At 30.2% G+C, this 27,057-nt stretch overlaps 7 protein-coding genes and 1 long non-coding RNA gene across 11 annotated transcripts; 5 read left to right on the forward strand and 3 right to left on the reverse strand.

Moving 5' to 3' along the window:
- Positions 1–342: 342 nt before the first annotated feature.
- On the reverse strand, positions 343–1,431 carry LOC138187165 (oligosaccharyltransferase complex subunit OSTC). The gene is made up of 4 exons (XM_069127662.1): positions 1,199–1,431; positions 1,030–1,103; positions 725–942; positions 343–520 (listed from the first exon to the last, which is right to left on the reverse strand). The coding sequence occupies exons 1-4, from the start codon at positions 1,335–1,337 to the stop codon at positions 502–504; spliced, it is 450 nt and encodes a 149-aa protein (XP_068983763.1). The 5' UTR covers positions 1,338–1,431; the 3' UTR covers positions 343–501.
- Positions 1,432–1,832: 401 nt separating this feature from the next.
- IntS2 (integrator complex subunit 2) lies at positions 1,833–7,398 on the forward strand. Its single transcript, XM_069127653.1, has 5 exons — positions 1,833–2,326; positions 2,430–4,516; positions 4,612–4,816; positions 4,904–5,210; positions 6,810–7,398. The coding sequence occupies exons 1-5, from the start codon at positions 2,043–2,045 to the stop codon at positions 7,260–7,262; spliced, it is 3,336 nt and encodes a 1,111-aa protein (XP_068983754.1). The 5' UTR covers positions 1,833–2,042; the 3' UTR covers positions 7,263–7,398.
- Positions 6,522–8,694, reverse strand: LOC138187166 (uncharacterized). Its single transcript, XR_011175105.1, has 3 exons — positions 8,372–8,694; positions 6,798–7,994; positions 6,522–6,689 (listed from the first exon to the last, which is right to left on the reverse strand). It is a non-coding gene; the product is annotated as an uncharacterized LOC138187166 (long non-coding RNA).
- A 19-nt stretch (positions 8,695–8,713) lies between these two features.
- Grip91 (gamma-tubulin complex component 3) lies at positions 8,714–13,896 on the forward strand. Of its 2 annotated transcripts, XM_069127654.1 has the most exons (11): positions 8,714–9,366; positions 9,816–9,982; positions 10,138–10,270; positions 10,356–10,770; positions 10,852–11,354; positions 11,833–12,025; positions 12,106–12,310; positions 12,515–12,736; positions 12,818–12,949; positions 13,146–13,406; positions 13,640–13,896. In XM_069127654.1, exons 1-11 carry the CDS (start codon positions 9,294–9,296, stop codon positions 13,814–13,816), a joined length of 2,481 nt encoding a protein of 826 aa, XP_068983755.1. In that variant the 5' UTR covers positions 8,714–9,293; the 3' UTR covers positions 13,817–13,896. The 2 variants fall into 2 exon arrangements, with proteins under 2 accessions (XP_068983755.1, XP_068983756.1); XM_069127655.1 differs by lacking the exon at positions 8,714–9,366 and having other exon boundaries at positions 9,909–9,982; positions 10,106–10,270.
- A 509-nt stretch (positions 13,897–14,405) lies between these two features.
- Positions 14,406–15,924, forward strand: LOC138187164 (protein C19orf12 homolog). Of its 2 annotated transcripts, none has more exons than XM_069127661.1 (3): positions 14,406–14,552; positions 15,264–15,428; positions 15,521–15,924. In XM_069127661.1, the coding sequence occupies exons 2-3, from the start codon at positions 15,269–15,271 to the stop codon at positions 15,775–15,777; spliced, it is 417 nt and encodes a 138-aa protein (XP_068983762.1). In that variant the 5' UTR covers positions 14,406–14,552; positions 15,264–15,268; the 3' UTR covers positions 15,778–15,924. The 2 variants fall into 2 exon arrangements, with proteins under 2 accessions (XP_068983762.1, XP_068983761.1); XM_069127660.1 differs by lacking the exon at positions 14,406–14,552 and adding an exon at positions 14,794–14,874.
- A 1,907-nt stretch (positions 15,925–17,831) lies between these two features.
- RpS27A (ribosomal protein S27A) lies at positions 17,832–21,240 on the forward strand. Its single transcript, XM_069128005.1, has 4 exons — positions 17,832–17,880; positions 19,760–19,877; positions 20,239–20,456; positions 21,044–21,240. Exons 2-4 carry the CDS (start codon positions 19,775–19,777, stop codon positions 21,191–21,193), a joined length of 471 nt encoding a protein of 156 aa, XP_068984106.1. The 5' UTR covers positions 17,832–17,880; positions 19,760–19,774; the 3' UTR covers positions 21,194–21,240.
- On the forward strand, positions 17,835–19,612 carry Ip259 (NSA2 ribosome biogenesis factor-like IP259). Of its 2 annotated transcripts, none has more exons than XM_069128002.1 (2): positions 17,835–17,880; positions 18,725–19,612. In XM_069128002.1, exon 2 carries the CDS (start codon positions 18,762–18,764, stop codon positions 19,539–19,541), a length of 780 nt encoding a protein of 259 aa, XP_068984103.1. In that variant the 5' UTR covers positions 17,835–17,880; positions 18,725–18,761; the 3' UTR covers positions 19,542–19,612. The 2 variants fall into 2 exon arrangements, with proteins under 2 accessions (XP_068984103.1, XP_068984102.1); XM_069128001.1 differs by lacking the exon at positions 17,835–17,880 and adding an exon at positions 17,890–18,612.
- A 236-nt stretch (positions 21,241–21,476) lies between the features above and the next one.
- LOC138187331 (protein Aster-B) lies at positions 21,477–27,005 on the reverse strand. The gene is made up of 14 exons (XM_069127995.1): positions 26,547–27,005; positions 26,113–26,386; positions 25,817–26,018; positions 25,327–25,607; positions 25,047–25,199; positions 24,748–24,901; positions 23,535–23,693; positions 23,264–23,385; positions 22,900–23,092; positions 22,603–22,833; positions 22,357–22,510; positions 22,149–22,269; positions 21,859–22,029; positions 21,477–21,737 (listed from the first exon to the last, which is right to left on the reverse strand). The coding sequence occupies exons 1-13, from the start codon at positions 26,591–26,593 to the stop codon at positions 21,895–21,897; spliced, it is 2,226 nt and encodes a 741-aa protein (XP_068984096.1). The 5' UTR covers positions 26,594–27,005; the 3' UTR covers positions 21,477–21,737; positions 21,859–21,894.
- Between the last annotated feature and the right edge of the window lie 52 nt (positions 27,006–27,057).

Consider the following 27,057-nt stretch of genomic DNA (forward strand, 5'->3'; position numbering starts at 1 on the left):
TTTTATTGAAGAACTACTTAATATTTGTTAATTATCGATTAGGATGCATAGGCTGAATACAATTTCTAAAATCGTCGCAATAAGTCATAGGTAAGTATCTCACTAATCTTTTTTAGAGTTAATATTTCATATGACTTAAAATCCTAATAAGACGCGGGCACGCGCGTGCACGCGCGCGCGCACACACACACACACACACACACACAAAGTTTATCATAATAAGGTTCAATTATTATGAGGGAAAACCTGTAGGAAACATATTTCGTAAAAAAAAAAAAAAAAAAAAATTACGCTAATTGCTATTATTATCGAGAAAGCAATAAGGAGACAGAAACAGATAAGAATTTTTCATCTTTTGAGATATATTTGATACAATTTTTAAATATTTTTTTTAATATTATTTGTAAAGTACATTTTAAATATATCTAGTACAAAATGTGATAGTTTTAATGTGTAAAAAATATTGATCTCTAATTCACATCATTCTTAATCTCACTGAATTTATGATTGTAGATATCCCCTGAAATAATATGCATTATTAGAATTATGTATTAATTTTTATATCCAAATCCTTTAATATCCAAATTATTTTATATTTATCAAATTTTCATTATATTTTATGTAATGAAGTATAAATAAAATAATAATAATAGTAAATATTGCCTTCGATAAAGAATTCCTTATTTTGTTATAAATTGCAATATATAATATATAAAAGTCTTACGGTAGCTTCATCCTCATGAAAATCCAACAGGTAATAAACGATACAATAACACTAATAAATCCAACACATATTAAAAGAACTCTATTGAGTTTAGGCGTTGATGGGCTATGCGTTTGATCTAATAGTATAAAGCCAATTCCACCTGAAGTAAAGAGGAAACTAGATGCCAGTCCTTCCATAATATATTGCCCATTTACACGGTATGGCATGAATGCCACCTACAAAAAATAAATACATAATCACAACAAAGCAACAATTATTTGTTAATATAAAATTTTTAATATAAAATTACTCCATTTACTTACAGGTCTTGTATGACCGTGTTCATCTGTTGTTGATCCTACACTAGGTGGTTCCACAATTACGTCATATATTATACCTTTAAAAAGATGTATCATCGAAATATAAATAATATTTACTTTTATTTCATTGAAAAGATTTATAAAAAAAACTTATATTCTATACAATTCTAACCTCCAGTTACTAGAAAATATGACAAAAGTATAAGCGCGAAAACTACCATAGCACTAGGTTTCACAAACCATGATGGTTTTTTTAATTTTAAGTTCGGTACTTCTAATGCTAAAAATGGTAAACGGTATATATATTCCATATTTATAACAAAATTGGGATATCATATACGGCACAACATTCCCATCGAACCCTTTGCAAAACAAACTTCCACGTTTGCTATACAGGCTATGTATTACATTTAATAGATGGCAGTATGGGATAAAGGAATACGAAAAGTTGCTGGTTTACGCAAATTTGTAATTCACAAAGCTTTCATAAATTAGAAATGTTCTTAGAAACCAAATGTTCTAATAAATTTATACAAATTATTCTATTTCCAATATAATTATCAAGAATATGGCTATTTATGTAACAAAATATCTTACCCATTTTAATATTTCTATTGTTTCCTTGTCATATTTTCTCATATGGAGCGTGATTTTAATCTCGTTTTATGCATAAGTAAATTTATATAGGCTAGTCAACAAATTATAAGTAACCTTTTTCATCTAATTCCGTATATGTACATATTTACATTTAAAGACGGACGACCGTGTATTTACACGTGACAGTATAATTAGAATAATTACTTCCTAACCTAGTTGGACCCGACTAAAGTAATTTTCATTAGATCGAAGTATCAATCCTAAAGTATTTTATCTTCAAAATATATAAATTTAATTTTAATATAAACATACACATTGTGATATAAGTAAAAGTATAGTTACACTAGTTTACAAATGTCATGGTGTAAAGTGCTCGTGTTTTATTAACTTTAAGCAATTGCAAATAATATAAGTTAGCCATGCAAGAAAATACACGTGTATTACCACGAATTTTTACTGCAATACAAAATGTAGATATAGGAATTTTAGCTGTGTGCCCTCACAAAGAAATACGACCAATTCTACCGTGTTTAGTTCGGATGAGTCTTATATCTCCATTAGATGTAACAAAAGAATGTGTAGAACAAAGAAAGCAGGTCCTGTCAATTTTATCTGGTATTGAATCAGTGAATTCAATAATTGCGCTGCTTTCTATTGACTTTCATGCTTTGGAAACGGATGTTCGAAAGGAACAACAATTAAGGTTAGTTATATCGTTGACATGTATGTTTTATCATTTAATACTGTTAAGAATATTATGAAATATATAGAGTATACTTATGAAAATGATAAACTTCTTTTTATAGACAAAAATTGGGAAGCTTGCAAAGGGATAGTGTACTTGCTCAGTCGCTGCAAAGTGGTCTTGCTCTAGAATTTGAGCGCAGTGAATCTACTAGGAGAATTAGATTAGTCCTAAGTGAACTGTTATATATAGCTTCTCAAGTACAGGAGCAACAGAAAAATCAAGAATTTCAAATTAAACAATCTGATCTATTTGATAATGCAGTTTATATGGAAGAGATTAGTTATGTGATTTGTGTAGCACTATCAGAATTACCAACAGTTTTATCAATATTGGATATTACAGAAACATTATTACATGTTAAATATGGTCCAGAAATAATTTGTTGGATAGTTGCTAATATCCCTGATAGTTTTTCCGAAGTTTGTGCACATTTGATAGGTAATGGAGAAAGGCAAGAAGAATCAGCATTAGGTAGGATTAGAACAATGGCTTTGACAATGTTATGTCAAATGAATCCAAGCCAAGCGTTAGCAATAAGAGCCAAGTGTGTAGAACTATGTAGAATGCCTGCTTTAGCAATTACATTAAGCTTGGAACATGAAAATATCAATAATACACTGGCAGAAAGTGATATAGTTGCCTTTGTGTCAGGATTATTGCTTGGCAGTGATCAACAAGTAAGAACATGGATCGCAATGTTTATTAGAAATGGTCAAAAACGTAAATGGGAATCTCATACAGCATTACAATGTTTAAGAGAAGAACTGCTAAAACGTCTGCAAGCAATAACATCTCAAAATGCAGGTCAACTACCAGAAAGTCAGGTTGTTCAAGCTAGTGCATTGTTGCGCCTTTATTGTGCATTAAGAGGCATTGGAGGTATTAAATTTCAAGATGACGAAGTAGCAATGATAGTGCAGTTGTTGACATCTCATCCTCCTCCATCACCAGCTGGTGTGAGATTTGTCTCTTTAGGCCTTTGTATGCTTATTGCATGTTCTTCATTAATAGGTCATCATAATCTTGAAAAGCGAAGCATAGAATGGGTTCAGTGGCTTGTACGTGAAGAAGCTTATTTTGAAAGTGCTAGTGGTGTAACAGCAAGTTTTGGAGAAATGTTGCTTTTGATGGCAATACATTTTCATAGCAATCAACTATCAGCCATTTGTGAACTCGTATGTGCAACTTTGGGGATGAAAATACCAATTAGACCAAATAATTTAACTAGAATGAAGCAAATTTTTATGCAAGAGATATTCACTGAACAAGTTGTCACTTCTCATGCTGTAAAAGTACCAGTAACAGCCAATTTAAATGCAAATATTCCAGGATTTTTGCCTGTACACTGTATTCACCAATTATTGAAGTCAAGAGCATTTGCTAAACATCGAGTGCCAATAAAAAATTGGATTTATAAACAAATTTGTAACAGTGTACCACCATTGCATCCGGTTCTTCCTGCTTTAGTCGAAGTATATGTCAATTCAATTTTAGTGACAAATAATAAAACATCAGAACACACAAACAAACCAATTACTGAAGATGAAATTAGAAGAGTATTTCAAAATAGCGTTTTCGGGGCAAATTTTGATTTTAAGAATATCAACAGTGTCCCCAAGACTGAAACAGATAATATGGATATCGATATTTCAAAACCTTCTCTTACATCACAATTACTATTGTTATATTACTTATTACTGTATGAAGATGTTAGATTATCTAATATGCATACTTTTATATCACAAGATAGGAAAGTTAAATCATATTCAACTGAATTTTTATCAGAATTACCAATAAAATACCTACTTCAGTTGGTTCAAAGAGATCAAATGAATTATGCTGGATTATTTTCTCCTCTTCTCAGATTATTAGCAACACATTTTCCTCATCTTTCGTTAGTAGATGATTGGCTTGACAATGAAATGATCAACATTGATTCTACAGTAACAAATTATGAGAATGTAAAAATTACTGATATTATGATAATTGAAACATTTTCGCATATCCAAACATGTCCTTCAAGAACAGGAAGACTTTTAAGACAATTAATGTCAATGAAACCAACTGACATTTGGCCGCATGCCGAAGTTATAATTCATTATTTCAAAGCAACTGTAAGTCCAAGAGTTCCTAGGTACATTCAAGGTACATAATTTATTTCAATTAAATAAAATATTAACACTGATACTTTTATTAATGTTTTGAAAGAATAATTTTTTTCATTTATCATAATTTTTTAGAATTATATAAACAAGTATGGCTTAGGTTAAATACAGTACTACCAAGATGCTTATGGGTTTTGTCAATAAATGCTTTATTAATAGAAAATTCTCTTGTAAAGAATGTCTTTTTAACACAAGAAAATATTGTGTTAGATCCTTTACAAGTATTGAGATGTGATACAAGAGTTTTTAGATGTGCTCCAATTTTGTCTGTTATTTTAAGGTAAAAAAGAGATTGAGTAAGCCTTTAAATATTTAACGTTCAATTACTTATTATCGATTGGTACTTCATTGGTACAAATATTTTTAGAATTCTACAAGCTGCATTAGCAGCTTCTCGATCTCAGTTATCTAGACATATACAAGACAAACCATTGATAGAAAAGATCGGTCAGTTATCAAGTGAAGCTGAAAGAGAGGATTTAAGAACAGCATTAGTGGCAGGACAAGAAAGCGCGGCTGTTCAAATATTATTAGAAGCATGTTTGGAGACGTCAGAAGATAGAGAAACACCCGGACAAATGTGGTCATTGAGAGAAATACAAAGTATAATCTGTTCATATTTGCATCAAGTCTTCATAGCAGACCCATCATTGGCTAAATTGGTTCATTTTCAAGTATGTACAACCAAATTTGCTTATTTTTATTTTTACTTATTAAAATATTAAATATTGAATGTTAATTACTGACATATCATTATCATAACACACACACACACACACACACACACACACGCACACACACACGCACACACATCAAACATATATATACGACCATGTATACATTACACATATAATATTACCTACTTTATAAACTTTATTACATAAACCTTATCTCTACCTTAGCACTATATTGATTAATATATTATTAATCAATTATTCCTATTCTTTTATTCTTTATTCTTTATTTTTTAATTATTCTTATTCTTTATTTTCTTCTGACTAATCACTTTAAGCTACATCTATCCACCTCTCTTTTCTTACCCCCCCCCCCATCCTCTCCATCCTCTTCTCTTTCAAGTTCTACATCTACTCTTCCTCCTCACCCTCCTTTTCCAATATTTTTTTCCACATTTTCCTGTCAAACCCCTGAATCTGTCTTGTACCCTCCACAAACCTCCCACACACGCTCCCTTGTCTGCATCATTCCTCCATATAACCTGCGTTCCTTTTTCTCTTTCCTTAGCCACTATTTCCCATCTCTAATCTCGCTTCCTACTCTGAACTTCACTGTTCTTTCCAACCCGCGCCCCCCCTCTCACTCTTTCTTTCTTTCCCCGCCCCCTTCCTTCATTCTTCAAGTCTCTCTCTCTCTCTCTCTCTCTCTCTCTCTCTCTCTCTCTCTCTCTAGCCTTTCTCTCACCCCATCCTCCCCTTCTTCATTCACCCACATAGCACTTCCCATTTTCTTCCATGCAATCTCCCTTTCCCCCATATATCTATCCTTTCCACTACCCGCTTCTTCTCTACTTCTGACCTCCTCCAGACATATTCTTGTCAAATCTCCACCCTGCTCTCTCTTCAGCCTTTCTTCAAACCTCCATGCCCTCAATTCATGCTCTCAATCACATCTTGTCTCCTTTTAATTTTTCCCTTATTAAATATCCTAGCGTGTTTCATTCCACTCTGGCCATACACCTTTCATGTAAGCTCTTTACCTCTGTTCTCTCCTTCTACCCTCATACCTTCGCTTATCCTGCTATCGTCCGGACCAATTTATCGTACAATTATATCCTTTTCGACTAGCTCTTTCCGAATATCCTCTTTTCCAGCAAATCTCTCCCCCCCCCCCCGCCCCTCCCCCTCTCCACATACTTGCCTCATTACCGCCGCCGTCTTCCTAACCCTTTCTCTAACACGAACTTCCTGCCCACCGTTCCTCATGATTCTATAACCCAAATATATCTGTCACCTTCTCTAATTCTTCCTGCTCCCATTTCCATTTTTCCTCCTTCATTTTTCTATCCCCTGCCTTGAATTTCGTTTACCTTTGATTTTCTCGCATTTAGAGTCAGGTTCTTTTCTCTGAAATAAATCCAGACCTTCAATCAGTTCTGTTATCTCTCCTTTGTCCGCTCTACATATTCTTCCATATTTCTAAAAATAATAGAAATATCAAATAATTGATACGGTGAAAGTTATCTACTCTGTATAATATATATCATAAATTATATAAATATTTAATTTGTAGTAATTTAATATTACCTTTACTTATAGGGTTATCCAAGAGAGCTGTTACCCATTACAGTTACTGGTATTCCATCCATGCATATTTGCCTTGATTGGATTCCTGAATTACTGTCACAGCCAGAACCAGAAAAGCAAATATTTGCTGTAGATTTAGCCTCACATCTTGCAATTCAGTATGCTTTACCAAAAGCTTTAAGTGTTTCTCGTTTAGCCATCAACACATTGATAACACTTCTAGGAGTATTATCTGCTAAAGATCGAGTAATTTTATTTATGCCTGTGCTATCAGCATTAACGCGTATATGCTTAGCTTTTCCACCACTAGCTGAGGATACAACAAGTTTGCTGTTACAACTTGGCAGAGTTAATTCTGCACAAGCAGCATTAGGAGATAAATCTGCAGATATTTTATGTCAAGAAGTTAATGAAACCTTTTGTTTGTTATTACAAAAAGCAATATTACAATCACAAGTATATTGAAATATTATTCTTAATTCCTTTATACTGCTACTGAAATCAATGTTTGATTATATTACAGTAGAATAGTAATTATCCGAACTGTTCTAAATATGTATCTTGTAATATACAGGGTGTTCCATCTAACTATGCCACCCTTGATTATTTTCTTATTTGTCGCAACACAAAAAAATGTTTCATGAGTGTTGTATTGTATTCGAGTACATTAGGCTCTGAGAGTGGAAATCATCTCAAGGTCATATCTTGTGAGATTTTATTAATAGTAACGTTTTTCTAGGCGGTTTATCTCATATTTTCTTTCCTTTTTTATTCTTTTTTTGTCTGTCTGTTTGTTTGTTTGTTTACACCATTAAAAAAGTGAGATCAAAACGCATCCGATCATGGCACATACCATGATTTTGAAATGACCTGAATCGAAAATTTGGCAAGTAAATGACTGAAGTGAAAGCTCACGGAAAATTAATTACAGAAACAAAATAAACACGTTAATCGGTTAAACTTCGTTTCGGGGAATCACCTTGTTTTTTTTAACTTTTTTGATGAAATTGCAGAAAAGCTTTCGCACCTCTGATTTCAATGATTTTGAAATGTATTATAGAAATCAACATTTTAAACAACATGTTCTTACACATATAATCGACGGTATATATTGCTTAGTTTTCGAGATATTCGTAAATTACGGTATTGGTACTGCTACAGTGAATTATATGCCTATAAACGCGCATCCGTAGCACACTGATATATATATATATATATATGATATAGATATGATATATATATATATATATATATATATATATATATATATATACAGGGTGGTTGGTAACTGGTGGTATAAGCGGAAAGGGGGTAATTCTACGCGAAAAAAGAAGTCGAAAATATAGAATAAAAATTTTTCGTTTGAGGCTTTGTTTTCGAGAAAATCGACTTTAAATTTTCGCTCGGTACGCGCGCGGTACGTTATAACGGATATCACTATAGATCGTTGTCTCGATGGAAAAATTAAAAAAAAAAAAAAAAAAATTTTTTTTTTAATTTTTATTCTATATTTTCGACTTCTTTTTTCGCGTAGAATCACCCCCTTTCCGCTTATACCACCAGTTACCAACCACCCTGTATATATATATATTTTTTTTTTTTTCGTATCATGCCGTATCAGGATATACGTTAGTAATGTTTGCTGGCGGCCGAATAAAATAACACGTAACACAAGTCTAACTTTTATCTTTTGTTTATAGTTGATATAGATTTTATAGGTTAGGTGTCACTTTATCTGATCATCATGAGGCATCCGTGAAGCATTATTCTTATGTCCATGTTGATACTTATCTGCTTGCACCATTAGTATACATCTTTAAACCCCATCTTTGAAGATTTTAATAATTTGGTTACGATTCAATATTATTAAAAACATATATAAACGCGAAAATGATTTGTAATTTTTATTATTAACTCAAATTAATGTCATTAATGAATTAATTCGTATTATTTTTAATTAAACTAGTAGTAATATATTACTAATTTGATGTGTTCTTTCATATGTTTATTAAATTATTATTCATATTTTGGTTACATGAAATAGGAATTTAATCATTCTATTACTACTTCTACTTGAGCACATTATTATTTTCTATCAATATTAAATTGTTTATGTTAAAATAAATCTAATAAATAATGTACATTCTAATTTTAATTTTAAGTAGATTTTACAGTACGTCGCGTAAAGAAGATAGGTTAAATTTAAAAAATTATTGTAATACGTATCTTCTTTCAGTACGATTTTTATTTTATTGTATTTTATATAAATTGTTATTTTAAAATACATTAGGAAAGCTAGGTCGTATTCACTCTATATAATCGTAGTTCCATGATAAAACTAGTCCTCGTACTTACGTTTGTCCGCTACACGAAGCAATACTAAGAAGTGTTTATTTATTTAGTGACGGTTCGAATGTCATAACTTTAAGTTTATGTACAAAGTTTGCCTGAATGAAACAGTAGTAAATGTTATTGGGATAAATACGATATACAAGCATGATGGAGGCTGAAACTGTTGGTAATCTCGTTCAAAAGATGATTATTTCACTTTTTGGGGAACAAAAACCAGGTATGAAACATAATTTCTAGCTTTTTCCTACACTCGAAAGATATTTTACTAAATAATATCAATTATAAACCAAATATTTTTTACTTTCACTTGTATACTTTTTCAGTTTATTTGGCTCTTTTTTTATGTATACAAGGTGTTTCTAATCTACTTTTTACTTTCATTTTGTTTTCCCATTAACTCAAACTAAAGTGAGACAAAAATATAGGTATTATTGCTCTATTATTACAAACAAGAATAAATCCTATAATTATACAACAAAATTAAAAGTTGCGGTATAAATGTAAACAAACGGCTGAATATTAAAATTTTATTTGTTTATTAAGAATGAAATGACAAATCCTGTAATTAAACAATAATAAACTTTATGTATTAAGTACAAATATTTCATTAATGAAACTGTAAGAATCTTTCGAAGAAACATATACGTTTTGAATCAATGATTTTAGAAATAATTAGGAAGTGGATGCGCTTCTGCCTTGGATTATTGTCATCAACCCAAGGAGTAGAAACATTACAAGAAGATGAAATTACTGTAGGAAGCCAAATAAGAGAAAAGTTATCAGTATGTGATGCAGCACAGTTTGATAAATTATATAATGAGTTAAGATCTGGGGTATGACATAAATATAATTTTTTAAAATTAATTATTTATCTACTTCTTTATATAGTTATAAAATATTTTATAATCGTATCATGACAGTTTAAAGAAAATTGTTTATATTGTTAAAAATGACAGGTTACCATTTATATATATTTATATATGTTTAGTCATTGAAGAACAGAGCACAAATCCTGATATTTTTGTTAAACATGTGTCAATCAGCAGAGCAGTTAAGGGATAGAGTTTTCTCAGCTCCCGATTTGAAATTAGGTTTATGCTCGTCTTCTGCATCCACTAGTGGTAAGCAATATATTTTTACAATCTAGATCTTCTTTTATTTTCTAACTGGCTTAAAATTTAATATTTAATATACTTTGTTATTTAGGACAATCATCTGAAATTTCTGCATCACCACAAATTGTATCTATAAATAACACAGACAAAAATACAAGAGATTTTTTAACCAGTTCTAATAAAATATATGGAGAAGAGTATATTTCAGAAGATATATTGGTTCAAGATCTTATATATTCTTTCCTAGGTATTGAAGGAAAGATATTAAAGTTAGACTCCAATTACGGTTTCCAAATAGATCCAATGATTAGCATTGATAGGCCACGGAAACAAGCTACATTGAGATTAAGTGAACTTGGATATTTACATAACATAATTCAAAAAGGTTTAGAAAGAATGTCAGTTGCTTCGAGTGGCCAAGTGGCTGATAGTTTTATTGCATCGTTACATTCTGAGTTATCGGAATACTACAGGTTTATAGCCCTTATTCAAGAAGAAGTGAGCAGGTATTAATAAAAATGTAATCTGATGACATATAATATTCTATCAGTTTATTATAAATAATAATGCATTTAAATGTGTAATAGAGTTCAATCTGAATCAGGAATATACAGAGTTACACTGTCCCATTTGCATCTTTGGGCATATGATCCTTTAGAAACTTTAAAATGGCTAGCAGGTATAGTAAGAGCTTGCCAAGGACAAAAAGGTGGCGCATTAGCTTCTGCAGTATATGAATTTAGTAACCATGGTGATGCCAGTGTGAAAAAATTAGTTAAAAGGATTTTACAAAGTGTTTGTGATCCTCTGTACAATATGTTGATAAGATGGATAGCAGACGGTGAATTAGATGATCCGTATAGAGAATTTTTCATTGAAGCTTGTGCTGATATTACCGGAGAGAGAATGTGGCATGAGAAATATCAAGTTCGCAATAATATGCTACCATCTTTTATTACAAAAATGCAAGCTAGAAAAATTTTAGGAACAGGGAAAAGTATTAACTTTTTGCGTGAAGTGTGTAAAGATTTTACTCCATGGCAAGGAAAACATACAAAAATGTTCAAAAATTTCAGCGAGGAATATAAAGGTAATTATATGTAATAATTAAAACTTGCTAAATAAATACATAAGTTTCGATACATTTGCTCATACTTTTCCATATACATATCCGTATGTATCTTCTGCAACAAAACTATGAAACATATATGATTTTAGCGAATATTATAATACAATTATACAGTTTTATAAAATTGCCAAAGCAAAGCATAAATTAGAATTGTTTAATAAGGATATATATTTTGTTTATAACAACTCTGATAACTTTGATTCAAGTAAATATTATTTAGGATTGCAGATCTTGTACAGAAAAGAAGCATAACAGCATTACATGACAAAATAAATTTTATTTAGTTGTTAATAATATACAATATCTCCTGTAGTTTTAATAATTTGGAAATCGTTTAACTTACAAATGAAAGACAATTTTTTGAAATTTTCTTGCATGTTTTGTAGTTTTCTCTATGAAATGTATGTACATTTTTCTGCAAAATTTACATGTTGTTTAGTTGACGTTCTTTTCGATATGGACCCCGATGGTCGATTACAGACGATGATGGACACAGCTTATAAAGAAACTTCAACTAGAGTAGTTGAAGTGTTAACAAAACAGTATCACCTCATGGAACATTTACATGCAATCAAAGGTTATCTGTTATTAGGACAAGGAAACTTCATTCAATATCTTATGCATTTATTAGAGTAAATAATATTATCTTTCATCATTCTTCCTATTATTTCTAATCTTTGAATTATTTTTTATTAATGTATTTATATTGTAGACCAGAATTAGATAAACCAGCCAGTTCTGTATATCCACACAACATCTCTTCTATTTTGGAGACTGGAATAAGAGCGACTGTTACAAAGATAGATGATTTAGATATACATAGGCGACTTGATGTAAGATTATTAGCACCTTCGGAAAATGAAAGGGGATGGGATGTTTTTATTTTGGATTATAATGTAGGAGGTCCTATTGGAACGGTAGGTATGAAAATAATTTGTATCTTTTAAAAACAGACGTTACATTTAGTAATCAGTACTAACAATAAAATGTATAAATAGAGAGTATCTTAAATTTGCTTGAGAACTTATAAAAATATTCTTTGCTTATTTTTAAAAATCTTGGCGTTGAAATATCATATTTTTTATAACAACAAAATGAATAAGAATATTTTATCTGTTTAGATTTTAGAACCTTGTAGGCAAATATATCAGACTGTATTTTTTGCTTTATGGAGAGCAAAAAGAATGGAATCTATATTATCTGCAATTTGGAAACGTCAAATAACTTCGGCAAAGATGTTCCGTAAAATGCCTGAAGTATTGCCAATTCAAACTCACATTCATTTAATTACAAGTAGTATGGTTCATTTGGTTCATCAAATGCAATATTTTTTCTTATTTGAGGTAAGATAGAATATTTTAATTTTGGTTCTAATTAACTGTTTTAATTAATTTAAAATGTTAAGTGTATTAACAAATTTTAAGGTAATCGAGTGTTCTTGGGATGCATTCGCAAAACAATTAGCACAAGCAGCATCATTGGATGATATTATCACAGCACATACCCATTTCATAGATGCTGTAAGACGTGGTACACTGTTAGATGAAAGATCACAGGTGAGCACATATATAACTTTTTAAGAAATTATTATCTTACCGTAATCCTTTTCTGTGCTCTTCTATAATTTTCCCTGTTATTGACGTACCTTATATAGAAATATTCGCTCAGATTAATTGTAATAAATTTACAATTGACATTTCTGATATAAAACAAACAAATGTATGCCTAATATATAAATGCTACTTTCGACAGGAACTTATGGATCATTTACGTTCCGTATATGGCCCAATTTTAGACTTACAAAATCTTGAAGAAACGTTTCTTACACGTGCAACACACGAGTACGAAGCACGATTAAAGGATAACAATACGTTAAATGTAACTCTAGCAATGTCAAATCAGTTAGATTTGTCAGAAACTAATGATGCAGAAATTACCAAACGTCAAGCCGCATTTTCAAAATATTTAAACACACTTTCAATTCAGCTTAGATTACTTTCGAGAACATATCAGGTAATATGTCATTTATATTATTAATTACAAATATTTCTTTTATTTCTTTATCGTCAAATTAAATCCAAGTATAGCGGTTCTTAAGCTAGATATAAGCTTATATATATACATAATAGTATATAAAATAAATCATGAAATTACGTACACTTTCACTTCTTTCTTACTTATTGTAATAAGAAACGTTCAATTTCTATTACTTAAACATAATTTTATTAAAAAATTTTCTTTAACAGGATAGAGTGAAAAAGTTTCTTATAATGCTTGCATCAGCCGAAGATGTGTCTTTACAGTTGTTAAGTGTACGTTTAGACTTTAATGAATATTATAAAAGTAAAGACAGTCGTCTTGTTGTGCCATTAACATATTTGCACCGTAGGCAAAGTGACCAAAGCTATCTTAATTGTAAATAATAAGTAAAAAATTTATCATCGCTAATTATAAACATAATTTAAATATGTTATTTTTTTAATAAAAATTGTCTAAATAAAAATTTATTTATGTTAATCTCCCACATATTATTTTGTCTATGTATCTTTAATCTTTTAAATATACAGAGATCAGCTAGAAAATACTTTATTTCCTTCTCTATTCGAATATTTTATATAGTTATATAAGTAGCAGAAGATTATCAAAACGCAACAATTACTATCGGCAAATGTGTTTTAATCATTCTGATAATTCAGGAAAGACAATCATGATTTTTCAAATCTTTTTTATCTTAAGCGTAAGATTTTACGCAATCAGTTGCATATAATTAGGAGATTTCACAAATAAAGATTTGATATTTCAGGATTAAGGATAGGATTATAAATCATATAAACGGTATCACTATAGTGAATTCTGCCTACAGTATTGAGTCTGTAGCAGTGTATGCGCTAGTTCGGTCGTCGGTCGCATGTAACTAGACGAGATAAGTAATGTATAGAAAAATATCAATATGTATACATATGTATTCTTATGTCCATAAAAGATATACAGATGTATCTCAATCTCACAACATTTGCTAATTAAGTTCTCATAAAATTACACATTGTAAAACTGAATCTTGCCAAAAGTTGCTAAAATTAGGAAGTTTTTTATTTATTAAGTTTTGAGTTAGGAAAAGCAGAGCCAAAGGTTGGACAACAGCAGATATTATATCACTAGGTAGGTATTATTCATATTTTTCTTTCCTTTTGTTATTGTTTAATTTGTAGTTTACAATTTGTCCAGCTGGACAGTATTATTCATTAAGATGACAATTATGAGAATATAGAGATACGAAGATAGAGTGAGTATGCGTGAGCGAGATGAAAGGGTAATATAAGAATAGAAATAGAACGCGGGATAAACGCTAATAATGCATGCGCATATTGGTACAGTAAAGTATGTACAGTCTATCCAATGATTGAAACTTGAGTATCACTAGTTGGGTAGTCAATGAAATTCCCTTTACATTTACTGCGTCGTCTCGTTGGACAAACTATACGTGAGTAATAAATAATACTCAACGATCAACGGACGGCATCGGTGTGCATGTTTGATCAGACGAGGATAGAAGGAGCCTCTACGCAGCGTTCTATCTATATTCTCATATCGTATCCACTTATAGGGACCCATAGAGACTTCATCACACTCTATAGTAACATATGACTCATATATTCTTTCCTTCTTATTTACATCTACCCACTTACACGGTAACATATGACTAACACACTCTATCCTTGTATCTCTACAATTATAAATGGGATTCACCGCTTTGCAAGTTGCAAAGTGTATATAAGTTGCAGGATTGAATGTTTCAACATAGAGTTTGATCATAAAGCGTTTTAAACAGTCGTTAAAATTTATTTAATTTTTTATTTCTGTTCAATTTAGTTACAATGGGTTTTTCAACAGACGAATTATTAGAAGAAGTTTTACAGTACCCAGCTGTGCAAGATATGAAGGTTACCGTAAATTCCTCTGGAAAATATGCAATGATAGTCGGTGGATCGACATTTCTTGGTGGTGTAATTGCTGGACCTCTCGGACTTGCACTGGGTAGTTATTTAATTATAATCTACTTTTTAATTATTTATTGTTTGGGTTGTATATAAAAATTATTCAATACGAAAATAAATTTCTATTTTTAGGTGGTATAGCTAGTAGTATTATATCAGCAGTTGTTGGATATAATGAATTTAAATCTGTTCCATATATCATTTTGTACGAAACTACTCCAGAACAAAGAGAAAAACTAGCAATATTAATAGTTAAGTTCCTTAATTCAAGAAATATTTGGACTCTTGGAGGTCTCTTACGTTCTAATAAGGAAGAATTGGCATTAGGGATAATACCTATAATAATAAAATTTTTAACTGAATACATGCATTATTCAGTAGCAAACTGATTGTGGATTAGAAAGAGAGATCGCCCTGTATAGAATTTATTGACCAATATAAAATCTATAATTATTTTTGACAAGAATGAATATTTGTAATTGTTGAAGTAATTACTTCAAGAAAAACTTTACATCTTTATTTATGTATATTCGCGACCTGGAAACAGCTATTACGCAGAAAATAGAATTTAGTGAAACAAAAATATTCTAAATAAGGAGAGATCCATATTATTGTGCCCTTTTGCTATATATATATATATATGTCGAAGATGAAAGGAAGGCCGAAGCCGTTCCTTGGAAATTTTGGGAACATCCTCTAGTACTCTAATCTAGATTTTATCATAGCTGTAACTGTTCGAGATTTGTGATAGCGAGATTGGGTTCGAGGTGACAATTGGTCGCCGAACGTAGCCACGGTCACGGGATGGACGTTTTGCCTAACGGAGGTCTGGAGTGGTTGTATGGGTTTTCCGAGAAATGTGGTTATGGCGGTATGCGGCCTCGGGAGAGGGCCTAGCCACGTGTGATGTTGCCTCGGAGGTGCCGATACAATGGGACATACATTGTATTAATAATCAAACTCCAGGCAGAAACTGCCTAGCAACGGCGTTTGGAACTTTCTCGATGCTTCCAACGAGTCTGCCTAGCAACGGCGTTTGGAACCTTCTCGATGCTTCCAAACGAGTATAGAAAACAAATGCAAGCGTACAGCGAGAAAAATTTCCACGAGGCTGGTTTTCGTGCGATTGCCTTGGGGAGTGACACATTGAGCATTTTTAACAATCGTATTTCTGTGCCTAAGATCAGTTTACGCTTAGTAAAGAGTTATCCCGTTGACCGTGGATTCGTTTGAACCCAAAAACATTGTTAATAGCGTTCATTAAACTTATTATTCGTAAATCATACTATTCATTAAACTTACTATTCGTTAAACTTATTATTCTAAAATTATTTAATTATATTAATCTTATTATTCAAAATTTATTTATTTATTTATTTCAATATATTCTTCTATTACAAATTCATCCACTCGTTCTTCTATCAACCAACCTCAACAGTAATAAAGTACAGTGTATGAAGAAAAATATATGTATGTCTTTAAGTAGTTTAAAATGTGTAAATTTATCTGCGTTTTCTTAACCCATTTGCATCCAAGCGCGGATTAATACGCGCGCTGCGACTGCTTTTTATTTCAGTTACTAAGTATTCTTCAGATGTGAGAGTTCACGTTTGACCCGTTTGTCAGCATCTCGCCTATATCAATTTATTGTATTGACCATTTTAAAGAATTCCACGAGAAATAATATGATTTAATTTCTTATTTCTTATTTTATTTAAATAAATAATTTTTTCTTCTTTCCTCTGTTATAAAGAATGTAAGATGCGACGTTTGAGAAGTAACATTGTCTACCAATCGTTTTGAACAGTAAATTTTCTATAAACTCCATGAAGAATTCGGATATCATTTACTGCACCTATGACCGACCGCGCGCGGTGATAGGGACTAGTTCTCTAAAGTAGAGCCATGATGCAAATGGGTTAAATCTTAAAATTTTCCGTACTCAAAAATACGAATGGTATCCAGTTTCGAATTTCGCGCTCGTTTTTCGCGTTACGCGTATGTCCATTAAGTATATGTATAATAGATGCTGTATTTTATGGCTTTGCAATAACAATATTTATTGAGAATAGATCATTTTTGTTTATCATTTATAAGATTTTACGTTTTTTTACATCTTAAATGTATTAATACGTAAAAAATTGTTAATGTTACATGTTGATGTCGAATCATAGTTAGGTTTCGTGACAAAAAGTTACCATTAAATTGGGTTCCAAGTATCCATTTGAGTATAAACTATTCTTTTTAATACATTTATAATATTTTAATATATTTAATATATTTTTCTAATATATATCATTATAATTGTGGAATTGAGTTACTATAACTATTATAATAATATAAATACTGTATTAATTAATAAATATTGGTATATTAATTATTTTTTATGCGAGATACTTAAGTAACATAACACCAGATGACGCTGTTTCTTTTTCAACATTAGATTGTCTCGTCTTTCAATTTCTTTTTATACGTGTATGGAGTAGACGAAGGTACGTTAAATTAGAGATGTTTAAAATTATTAATAAATTGCAATTATTCCAGCATCTGTTTAACTGATTATATTTGATGTTCTGTTAAAATTTCTTAAAAAGTTTAAAGTTGTTATAATACTCTTAATGGTAATATTTCAATATTTATAACATGAAAGAAGTTACACACATGGCACGTTATAATAAACGTGGTTGTGTGTTTTCCAAGGAAATCGCATGAACACGATTTTGTAGCTGTTACAGACATCATATATAATTCTGTAAAATAAATTATTTAAGAATTAAGGACTTTTTAAAGTATCATGAATGTTTTAAAAATGTAGTGACATTATATCGAACAAAAGCGTGAAGTGCGGATGCTATAGTCCTATCTCTGTTTGCTTATTATCTTTTTGATATCTACGTTTCTTTATACCAAACTATTGGATATCGAGGATAATGAAAATATAGTGTTATTGAATAACAATCGGGATACGGTGTATACAAATTACTGGGAAACAAAATATATAGGAGGTAGGTATATAATAAATATTTCCAATATATCATACATAATTTGCAATAAACAGAGAGAAAATGAGTTATTAAATCTGTAATTGAATAAAGAAGGTTATCATATTATTGGGAGAACATTAATTACATTAATGCTAAGTAATACATTTTTTTCTAATCATTGCAAAAAAGTATTTTAAAAGTGGATTATTGTCAAAATATAAATTATGCGACATTTGTAAGGTAAGTTTTTGGGACGATATGTATAATATTTTTTTGGGATTTTAAACCTTTTTGGCTTGTACAGCCTTAGCTTTCCTAAAACCTTCCGTACAGAAAAAGAGTTATTTTGTAGATAAAAGAAATTTATAAAGAAAAGAGGAGGATCCGACATGCCACAGAACGAGTATATCGAGAGGCATCGTAAACTATATGGACGACGTTTAGATTATGAAGAAAGGAAAAGAAAAAGAGAGGCCCGTGAGCCTCATAAACGTGCGGAACGTGCTCGTACTTTACGTGGTATAAAAGCAAAGATTTTCAATAAAGAACGGAGAAATGAAAAGATCCAAATGAAAAAGAAGATTAAATCTCATATGGTAAAGAAAGTGAAAGAAAAATCTTCCAATGTACCAGAAGGAGCACTACCTGTATATTTATTGGATCGTGACATTAAAAAAGATGCAAAAGTATTGTCAAATATGATAAAACAGAAACGTAAAGAAAAAGTTGGGAAATGGGATGTACCAATACCTAAAGTTAAAACACAGTCAGAATCTGAAGTCTTCAAAGTAATGAGAAGTGGAAAGTCTAAACGGAAATCTTGGAAAAGAATGGTAACAAAAGTGACATTTGTTGGTGAGAACTTTACTAGGAAACCGCCAAAATTTGAAAGATTTATTAGACCAATGGCACTCCGTTTCAAAAAGGCACATGTAACTCATCCTGAGCTAAAAGCCACATTTTGTTTACCTATTATTGGAGTTAAAAAGAATCCAAGTTCACCAATGTATACAAGCTTAGGTGTTATTACTAAAGGAACAATTATTGAAGTGAATATTTCAGAATTAGGTCTTGTAACTCAATCTGGAAAAGTAGTATGGGGAAAATATGCTCAAGTTACAAATAATCCTGAAAACGATGGCTGCATCAATGCTGTATTACTTGTATAAATTCCTTTTGTTGAATTATTGCATTATGTATGCTGATAATATGTCTGTAATAAAAATTGTTTAAATGTAAATTGTTGTTTGTTATTATGTTTTTTAAATATTTTTTTCGAATAACTTTTAATGAAACTCCATAGATGATATAAATAGGTCTTTATCTTTGGAATGTAGAACTTGAAACTACAAAAAAAAAACACGTAAATTTTTTGTATGTTTTGCAGTTATAAACGTTTACCATGCAGATATTTGTGAAGACTCTAACAGGCAAGACTATCACTCTTGAGGTCGAGGCATCAGATACTATTGAAAATGTTAAAGCAAAAATTCAAGATAAAGAAGGTGACAATCTATATTAAACACATATTTTAACACTTTGAGGACTGGAGACGCGAATTCGCGTCTTACATATTTCACGCGGTATGCTACAAAAATGTTAACTACTGTTAGATAAAACAGTAAAACAAGAAAAAACAATGGATGGTATAAACAAAATGTTATAAATGTGTTTTTACATTAAATGCTTGACTAATACTACACCAATATATTAATATATTAAATATAATATTGGTTGTTTTGAATCTTTTCAATTACTCCAAATAAACGCTGGAATTCAGGCTATATACTTCTCAAAGCGTACAGTCCTCAAAGCATTAAATATTTCTTAAATAATTTTTTAAACAAATCTGCGTTTAAATTTTAGGAATTCCACCAGATCAACAAAGATTAATCTTTGCTGGAAAACAATTAGAGGATGGTAGAACTTTATCAGATTATAATATTCAGAAGGAATCTACATTACACTTAGTGCTACGTTTAAGAGGTGGAGCTAAAAAGCGCAAGAAGAAGAATTATTCAACCCCAAAGAAAATCAAGCATAAGAAGAAGAAGGTCAAGCTTGCTGTACTCAAATTTTATAAGGTATTTTAATAACTCTTTTAGCTTTAATTTAATACATAGCTAAATAATGTATAACTAACCTGGAATAATATATATATATATAAATATATATATATATATTTTCACTATATATATATATATATATATATATAGTGAAAATCATTAAGTTAAAGTTAATCCAACGACCTGCTAATTGAATATAACAATTTTCTAGAATTACAAACCTTCTAAAACGTTCCCTTTGTCCCTACACTTTTAAGGCACTAAACCCTATCATATAGGAGGTCACATTGAATTCATCATGATAGCCGAGAACTAATTACGTGAACACCCTGTATATATTGCAGTTTAATTGCATCATAAATGATTGGATGACTCGTTGTATTTGCTCTCGTTGAATGTATGATTGCTCATGAAAAACTTGAGCGCGTTATAACTTTATATGTATTTTGAATCGGGTTGTGTAGATTTCAAAACAATAGAGTGATTGCAAAATACAGTTCTTTAAATAAAATTTAAACAAATTTTAAACGAAGAAATTATGTTTATTATTTATCATCAGTAGCAAAATTTTATTGCTCAAATTCTTTAAATATATTGTTGAATAGGTGGATGAAAATGGAAAAATTCATCGTCTGAGAAGAGAATGTCCCATGGAACAATGTGGAGCAGGTGTTTTTATGGCTGCAATGGAAGATCGTCATTATTGTGGAAAATGCGGTTATACTCTTGTATTTAACAAGCCGGAAGATAAGTAAATTCAAAATATATGACTTTACTTAATTGAAGAAATTTCGTAAAGTAATTTCAATGTCTTATGTTATTCCATATATACCCCCCCCCCCGCCCCTTCCATATATTGCGTTAGGTATTCATATTGATAATGTTAAAATAGAAAAGTAAAAAATTTTGTTGAAATGATAGGGAGAAGCACAATTCTTAAAACTATAATGCTCTAAAAATTATTTATTCTTTCTTTACATTGTGCTAATATACAACTTTCATTCACACAAACAAACATATAAATATAAATTCATGTATGTATATATATATATATAATGTTTTTGTGTATAATATAAAGAATATATTAAAAATGTAACTTAGTTTAATTTAGTATTCTACATGGAAAAAATTTACGTAAATACACAACATACTAGAAACATTAAAAGTAATAAAAACGAACAAATTTAAATTGCATTTCCTATTGATCATAAACAGTTTGCGTGTGTATTGTTGTGCATTTGGAGTTATCAACAATCATCATCATCATCATCATCATCATCACAGAGCGCACTTGCGTACCTAATTATAAGTTATATGCAAGTACAACAATAATTAGTGTTATATTCTTCTTATTAAGTACACTTAATTGAAGTTTACTAGAATCATGATTTTTAATGACTTATCGCATTATAATACTCACGTTACTTTTATCGGAATATTTTTACACAATTCTTTTTTACATTTCTGAGTGACTTCGCTGTTCTGTTGTACGCGAATTAAAGCTTTTCAAGCTCGGTTTTAACACAGAGAACATTTTTTCCGTCGCAGTTGGATGAATACTCATTTGTAATTCTGTTAACGATTCCTCTGTCTTTAAAATTAAGAAGATAACTTTAATCGGTTATAATCTACTATTGTAATTCTATACAAATAGAATATATATATATATATATATTATGTATATCATCTATAATGGAATAGAAATTTTACTTGTCTAAGTAATTGTGCAGCAGTATGTAATACTCTTTGCCATTTTCTCATTTCTATATTATGCAAACTTTCTTGCTGTTGCAATAAGTGAATCCAATCTTCTTCAGTTTTTGGTGTATTTCTTCATGTTGAAAAATTAGAAATACTAATATAAACATCAATTTTATGTAGTAATTTATCATTAAACATTTAATGTACTAATACGTACTTTAATACATGTAAATCCATAATAGTATAAGCTGCTGCTTCTTCTAAGCCCCATAATTTATAATACAATAAACCATTAATTACCATCAAACATAAGACAGCAATTAATAGCATTGAACTGATTATCATATTTGAATCGCCTCGAGTAGCAGAAACTGCACATGAAAAATTTGCATGTATTGAGTTCTATGAATTTCTATTCTTATATACTGTATTTTAATATCTTATTGTACCATTGATTTCATACCAGTATTATCATTAATATGTGGCATGTTTAAAGAGTTTTGTAGAGCGGAAGACGTATGATCTGAAGAATGAGTTTGTAAAGAAATACCAGGGCCGGTGGCACGACGTCGTCTTCTTGCTTTTCTTTTCACTCCTCCGCTTCCAGTAGTTTCTTCACATTCTACCGTTAGTGCTTTTATCAAGCTCGTAAAATATTCATCTATTCCAGCCCAACAATTTTTCTCAATAACGCCTGTTATTGTTCAAAATATATAATTATCACTTATAAATAAGAAAAACACATGTCACAAGTTCTTACTTTTTACAAAACCCCATACATTCTTTTTGTACTTTATTTGAGCATAAATTGCGATACTTGTTTCATTCTCAGAAGCGCTCGTAATGCAATAATGGAGTAATACAGAAAATGAATCTGCATATGGGATTCCAGCATTTACGCTTTCTACATCAATACTGTATAAATGACCAGGTCTGCTGCATGGTAACATTATCTAAAAATTCCATTATAAGTCATCATTATTATGTATAAACGAATTTGAGAGAACTATTTTAATAGGGTATTAGTAAATATAACAGCACTCTGTAATTATATATATATATATATATATATATATATATATATATATATATTTAATTGATAATAGTTTTATGAAAATAACAACCTGAGTTTCTGAAATATGAGAGGTTCTTGGTCCAATAGCCTGAGATAGTGCTATTGTAAACGATAAATTTCTAACTTTCTGGCCAGTTTGCTCATTTTGAGTCCATTCTGATTGTATTAAATCTAAATAGATGAATATGTCTGATAAGATAACGCCATAAATTAAAGTTAAATATGTTAATAATAAGTAAGTCATAAAAATATTTCTATATTAATTTTATCATTTTTATAGACTTCTTATGACACTAGATATGTGAATTTGTATATCTCACCAGTAGTTTTACGAGCAGTTTGAAAATCTAAGAAAAATTTTGAGTTTGTAAATAGCAAGGTAAATAACTGATCAATATGGATAGGGAATGTAGCCTTGCTTATTTGACGGCCTTCATGTGGTGAGGTACACACTACACTGCCTCGAACGCCTAATTTTACTGAAATCATAATGATTAAAACATTTATATAACAGTACGAAGAATAATTTAATCGTTATTAATGGAACATAGATAGCAATATAGCTTCTAAAGTTGAAGCAAAATGCAACTAATCGATAATTATATTCCTCTAATTTTAAATGATATTGTGTTATTGAGATCAAAGGATAATTGATATCAAAGTATCAAAAGATATTTTTGGATTTTTTTGCAATGTATTTAAAAATAATCTAACTTTCAAACTTTCAAAGAATATTTTAACCATCTTAAAAAATCACGTGTTTTTGTATTTTAAGAATATTAAAGGAGGATCATATGAACATGAATTAATCTATAACAGAGTATCATAAAAATAATTTGGTATAAAAATTATTGGAAATAACTTTTTTCTGCAGTATATCTGGCATAAACGTTTTAAAAATTCATCAAATGGTATAAGAAACAGTAATATAATAAATAAAAATGATAGTAAATAGAAGTCCATGATATTGGAATCAGTAAAATGTACAAACCATACAATTAATTCTTTCTTGCTTATCCATGTGAACATTATTTGAAACCTCTTGAATAATATCTGTTAGATACGAATCACGTGTCACCAAGTACATATCTTCAATGAAATGTTGAAAGAATAACTAAGCAGTTTTATTTTTAAAGGCTGCGTATAATTACTATATTATGGAGCGTAGGTAGAAAAAAATTGGTTTAATAAGAAATTCTATAATAGTAACAACCCACATATCGCACGAAAATTGATGCTGATGCTAAGAATATCTAATAAACGACAAATGTACAGTGGACATCATCATCTCAATGCTGAACTAATTCACGCGATTACAAATATTATCATTTATTCTTTTAAGTAGATATAAAAATTGTATCTTTATATGATAAAATATATTTATATCTTTGGGACATGTTTTGAGATCTATCTTAATATTATATTCTTCACATTTGTAAGGTAAGTAACATACATTCCTAATGTTAATGTCTTTTGTAGCAGAGGAGTTTCAAAAAGAGATTTAACAAAAAGACACCACTATCAAAAACTTACATGCATGCTTTTCTGCTTCACTTTCTGTTGTATCACTTAGGTCTGTTGCATCGATAATAGGATCTGGCCGAGGCAAATGATGAACTTCTGCTTTTGTTTCAGAGATTGTATCTGGCACTCGGGTTACTGCATGTTCTGTATTACCACTTTCTACCTTTGATATAAAACACATCATTTCATAAAAAAATTAAATTAAAATTAATACATGATATTGAAAAACAAAAATAGCACACGCTGATTGATAATACACTTTAACACCAATCGTGCATTAATTTCTGATATGTTAATATATAAATTACCTCGGAAAATGATTCTACGGATAATCTTGTTGATAACTTCTCTTCATCAGGTGCTGGTAACGGCGGAACATAATCTTCATCATCCGATGTTAAACCCAATTCATCTCCATAACAAGAATGTACAAGTTGCCACATTTCAGATGCACTCATAGGCTTAAACAATTAATTTCTTATTTAGACACTTCAACGTCTAATTACATTGAAAGTTTTATACCATTTTATATAAAATTAATACGAATAAATATTGGTAATATGTTCCGATATCACATAATTTTCATACCTCACCAATAAGAACATTTTGCCATACACGAAATAACATTACATATGTTTTATCTCTTGCACCGAAAGATGTCAAGAAAAACTTGTCAGTGGCAGTGCATATTAAAATTGCATTAGGTATCACAAGTGCAGTTTTTTCTTTGGTGATAGATGTAACATCCTTCCAGCGTAAACATACTAGAGTTTCCCAACTAAAAATATTTGCATAAAAGCATACGTAATTTTGAGATACATAGAGTCTTCCATGAACTAATATTTCACGTTGCAGTGCACACGAATAATCTAGAAATTATATATTTTCTGTTATGTTTAAATATATTTGGAATCTGATATGATTAATATACTAATATTATTATAATAGTGATAAAAATGATTTAAAATTTGGAGCAAGCTTATGATAAAAGCATTAAGAAAAATGAAGTATCAGTATTGACAGCACCATGTACTATATTTTATTATCAAAAAATCTTATATGAAAATTAATTACTTACCGACAACTAATCTTTCATCATCTGGTACATCTTTAAATATACGCCTAAAATCATCAGATCTAGACTTGTAAGTTGGATATAAAACGTGATACCAAGATTTTTTTTTATTTCGTTCACTACTCCGTGTTTCTTTTTTACCCTCGTGTGAACTTTTTACAGCCTGAGAAGAATCTGACGATTTGTTTGCTATATCTTGTTGTTGCTATATCATGTTTTTAAAATGAATTATGCATTAATTTGAGACAAAGGAAATTTCATAACAAAAGATGTTTTAATGCTAAAATCTTAAAATGTACTTGATGATCATCCAATTTGTTGACACTATTAGATTCCTTGGTACTTGAATCATGACTTGTTTTGGAGTGATCTCGTTTATTACGCACTTTTGGACTTGGGCGTGGAGATAAATTTGGACTTGAAACTGGACTATCTTTCTTTTCTCCACTTGCGCCACTCTCTTGTACATTATCTGATATACCATTGCCTATGTTTGTTGCTGTTGGATTCTGATTTTCCAACTCGGTCATAACTTCACGATTGTATATTAACAAGTCCTCCACTGACTTATTCCTATAAAATTGAAATTGCAAATCATTAAAAATAAAAATATATTAAAACAGCTATTTTAAAATATATACACAAAAGAAATGAATAAACAATAAAAAAAAAAGAAATACAAAATAATGTGAAATAAGAATATCACTGTAAAATTCTTTGTAAAATTACATACATGTTTGTGGTTGGATATTTTTGAACAGATTCCACTTCAAAGTGCATAATATGTAATTATACAGTGTACTCGTAAGTTTTGTTTGATGAATGCTATGAACTTGTCACAATTTTAGAATAGAATACAACAATTTCTACCGAACGATGGCATTACAATACAATAGGTACCGATAATGTAATGCACTATTTTTTACTGTTAATACATTTTAGAAGCAGAACATACGTATGACTTTTTACGAACTGTATAATCGTTGCGGTAACGACAATCCATTTCAACTAAAAACGTGAACCGTTACCGAACACGCATCAATCGTTGTCATTCATGTAGACTTATAATAACTATTAACCTTCTGTTTAATTATCAAGTTCGCACTTCCTTAACAAAATTTTTATCAATGTATATCAATGTTTAAAAAGAAACAAAAAGTACCGACAATGAGTACTTCAAAAACGATCCACCATATTGAAATGGCATATTCTCTTTTCCGGTCCGATACGAATCAAAATTTTCA

The sequence above is a fragment of the Bombus flavifrons genome, chromosome 14 (assembly GCF_040668555.2).
Source record: "Bombus flavifrons isolate JBK064 chromosome 14, iyBomFlav1_principal, whole genome shotgun sequence".
In the NCBI taxonomy this organism is placed as follows: domain Eukaryota; kingdom Metazoa; phylum Arthropoda; class Insecta; order Hymenoptera; family Apidae; genus Bombus; species Bombus flavifrons.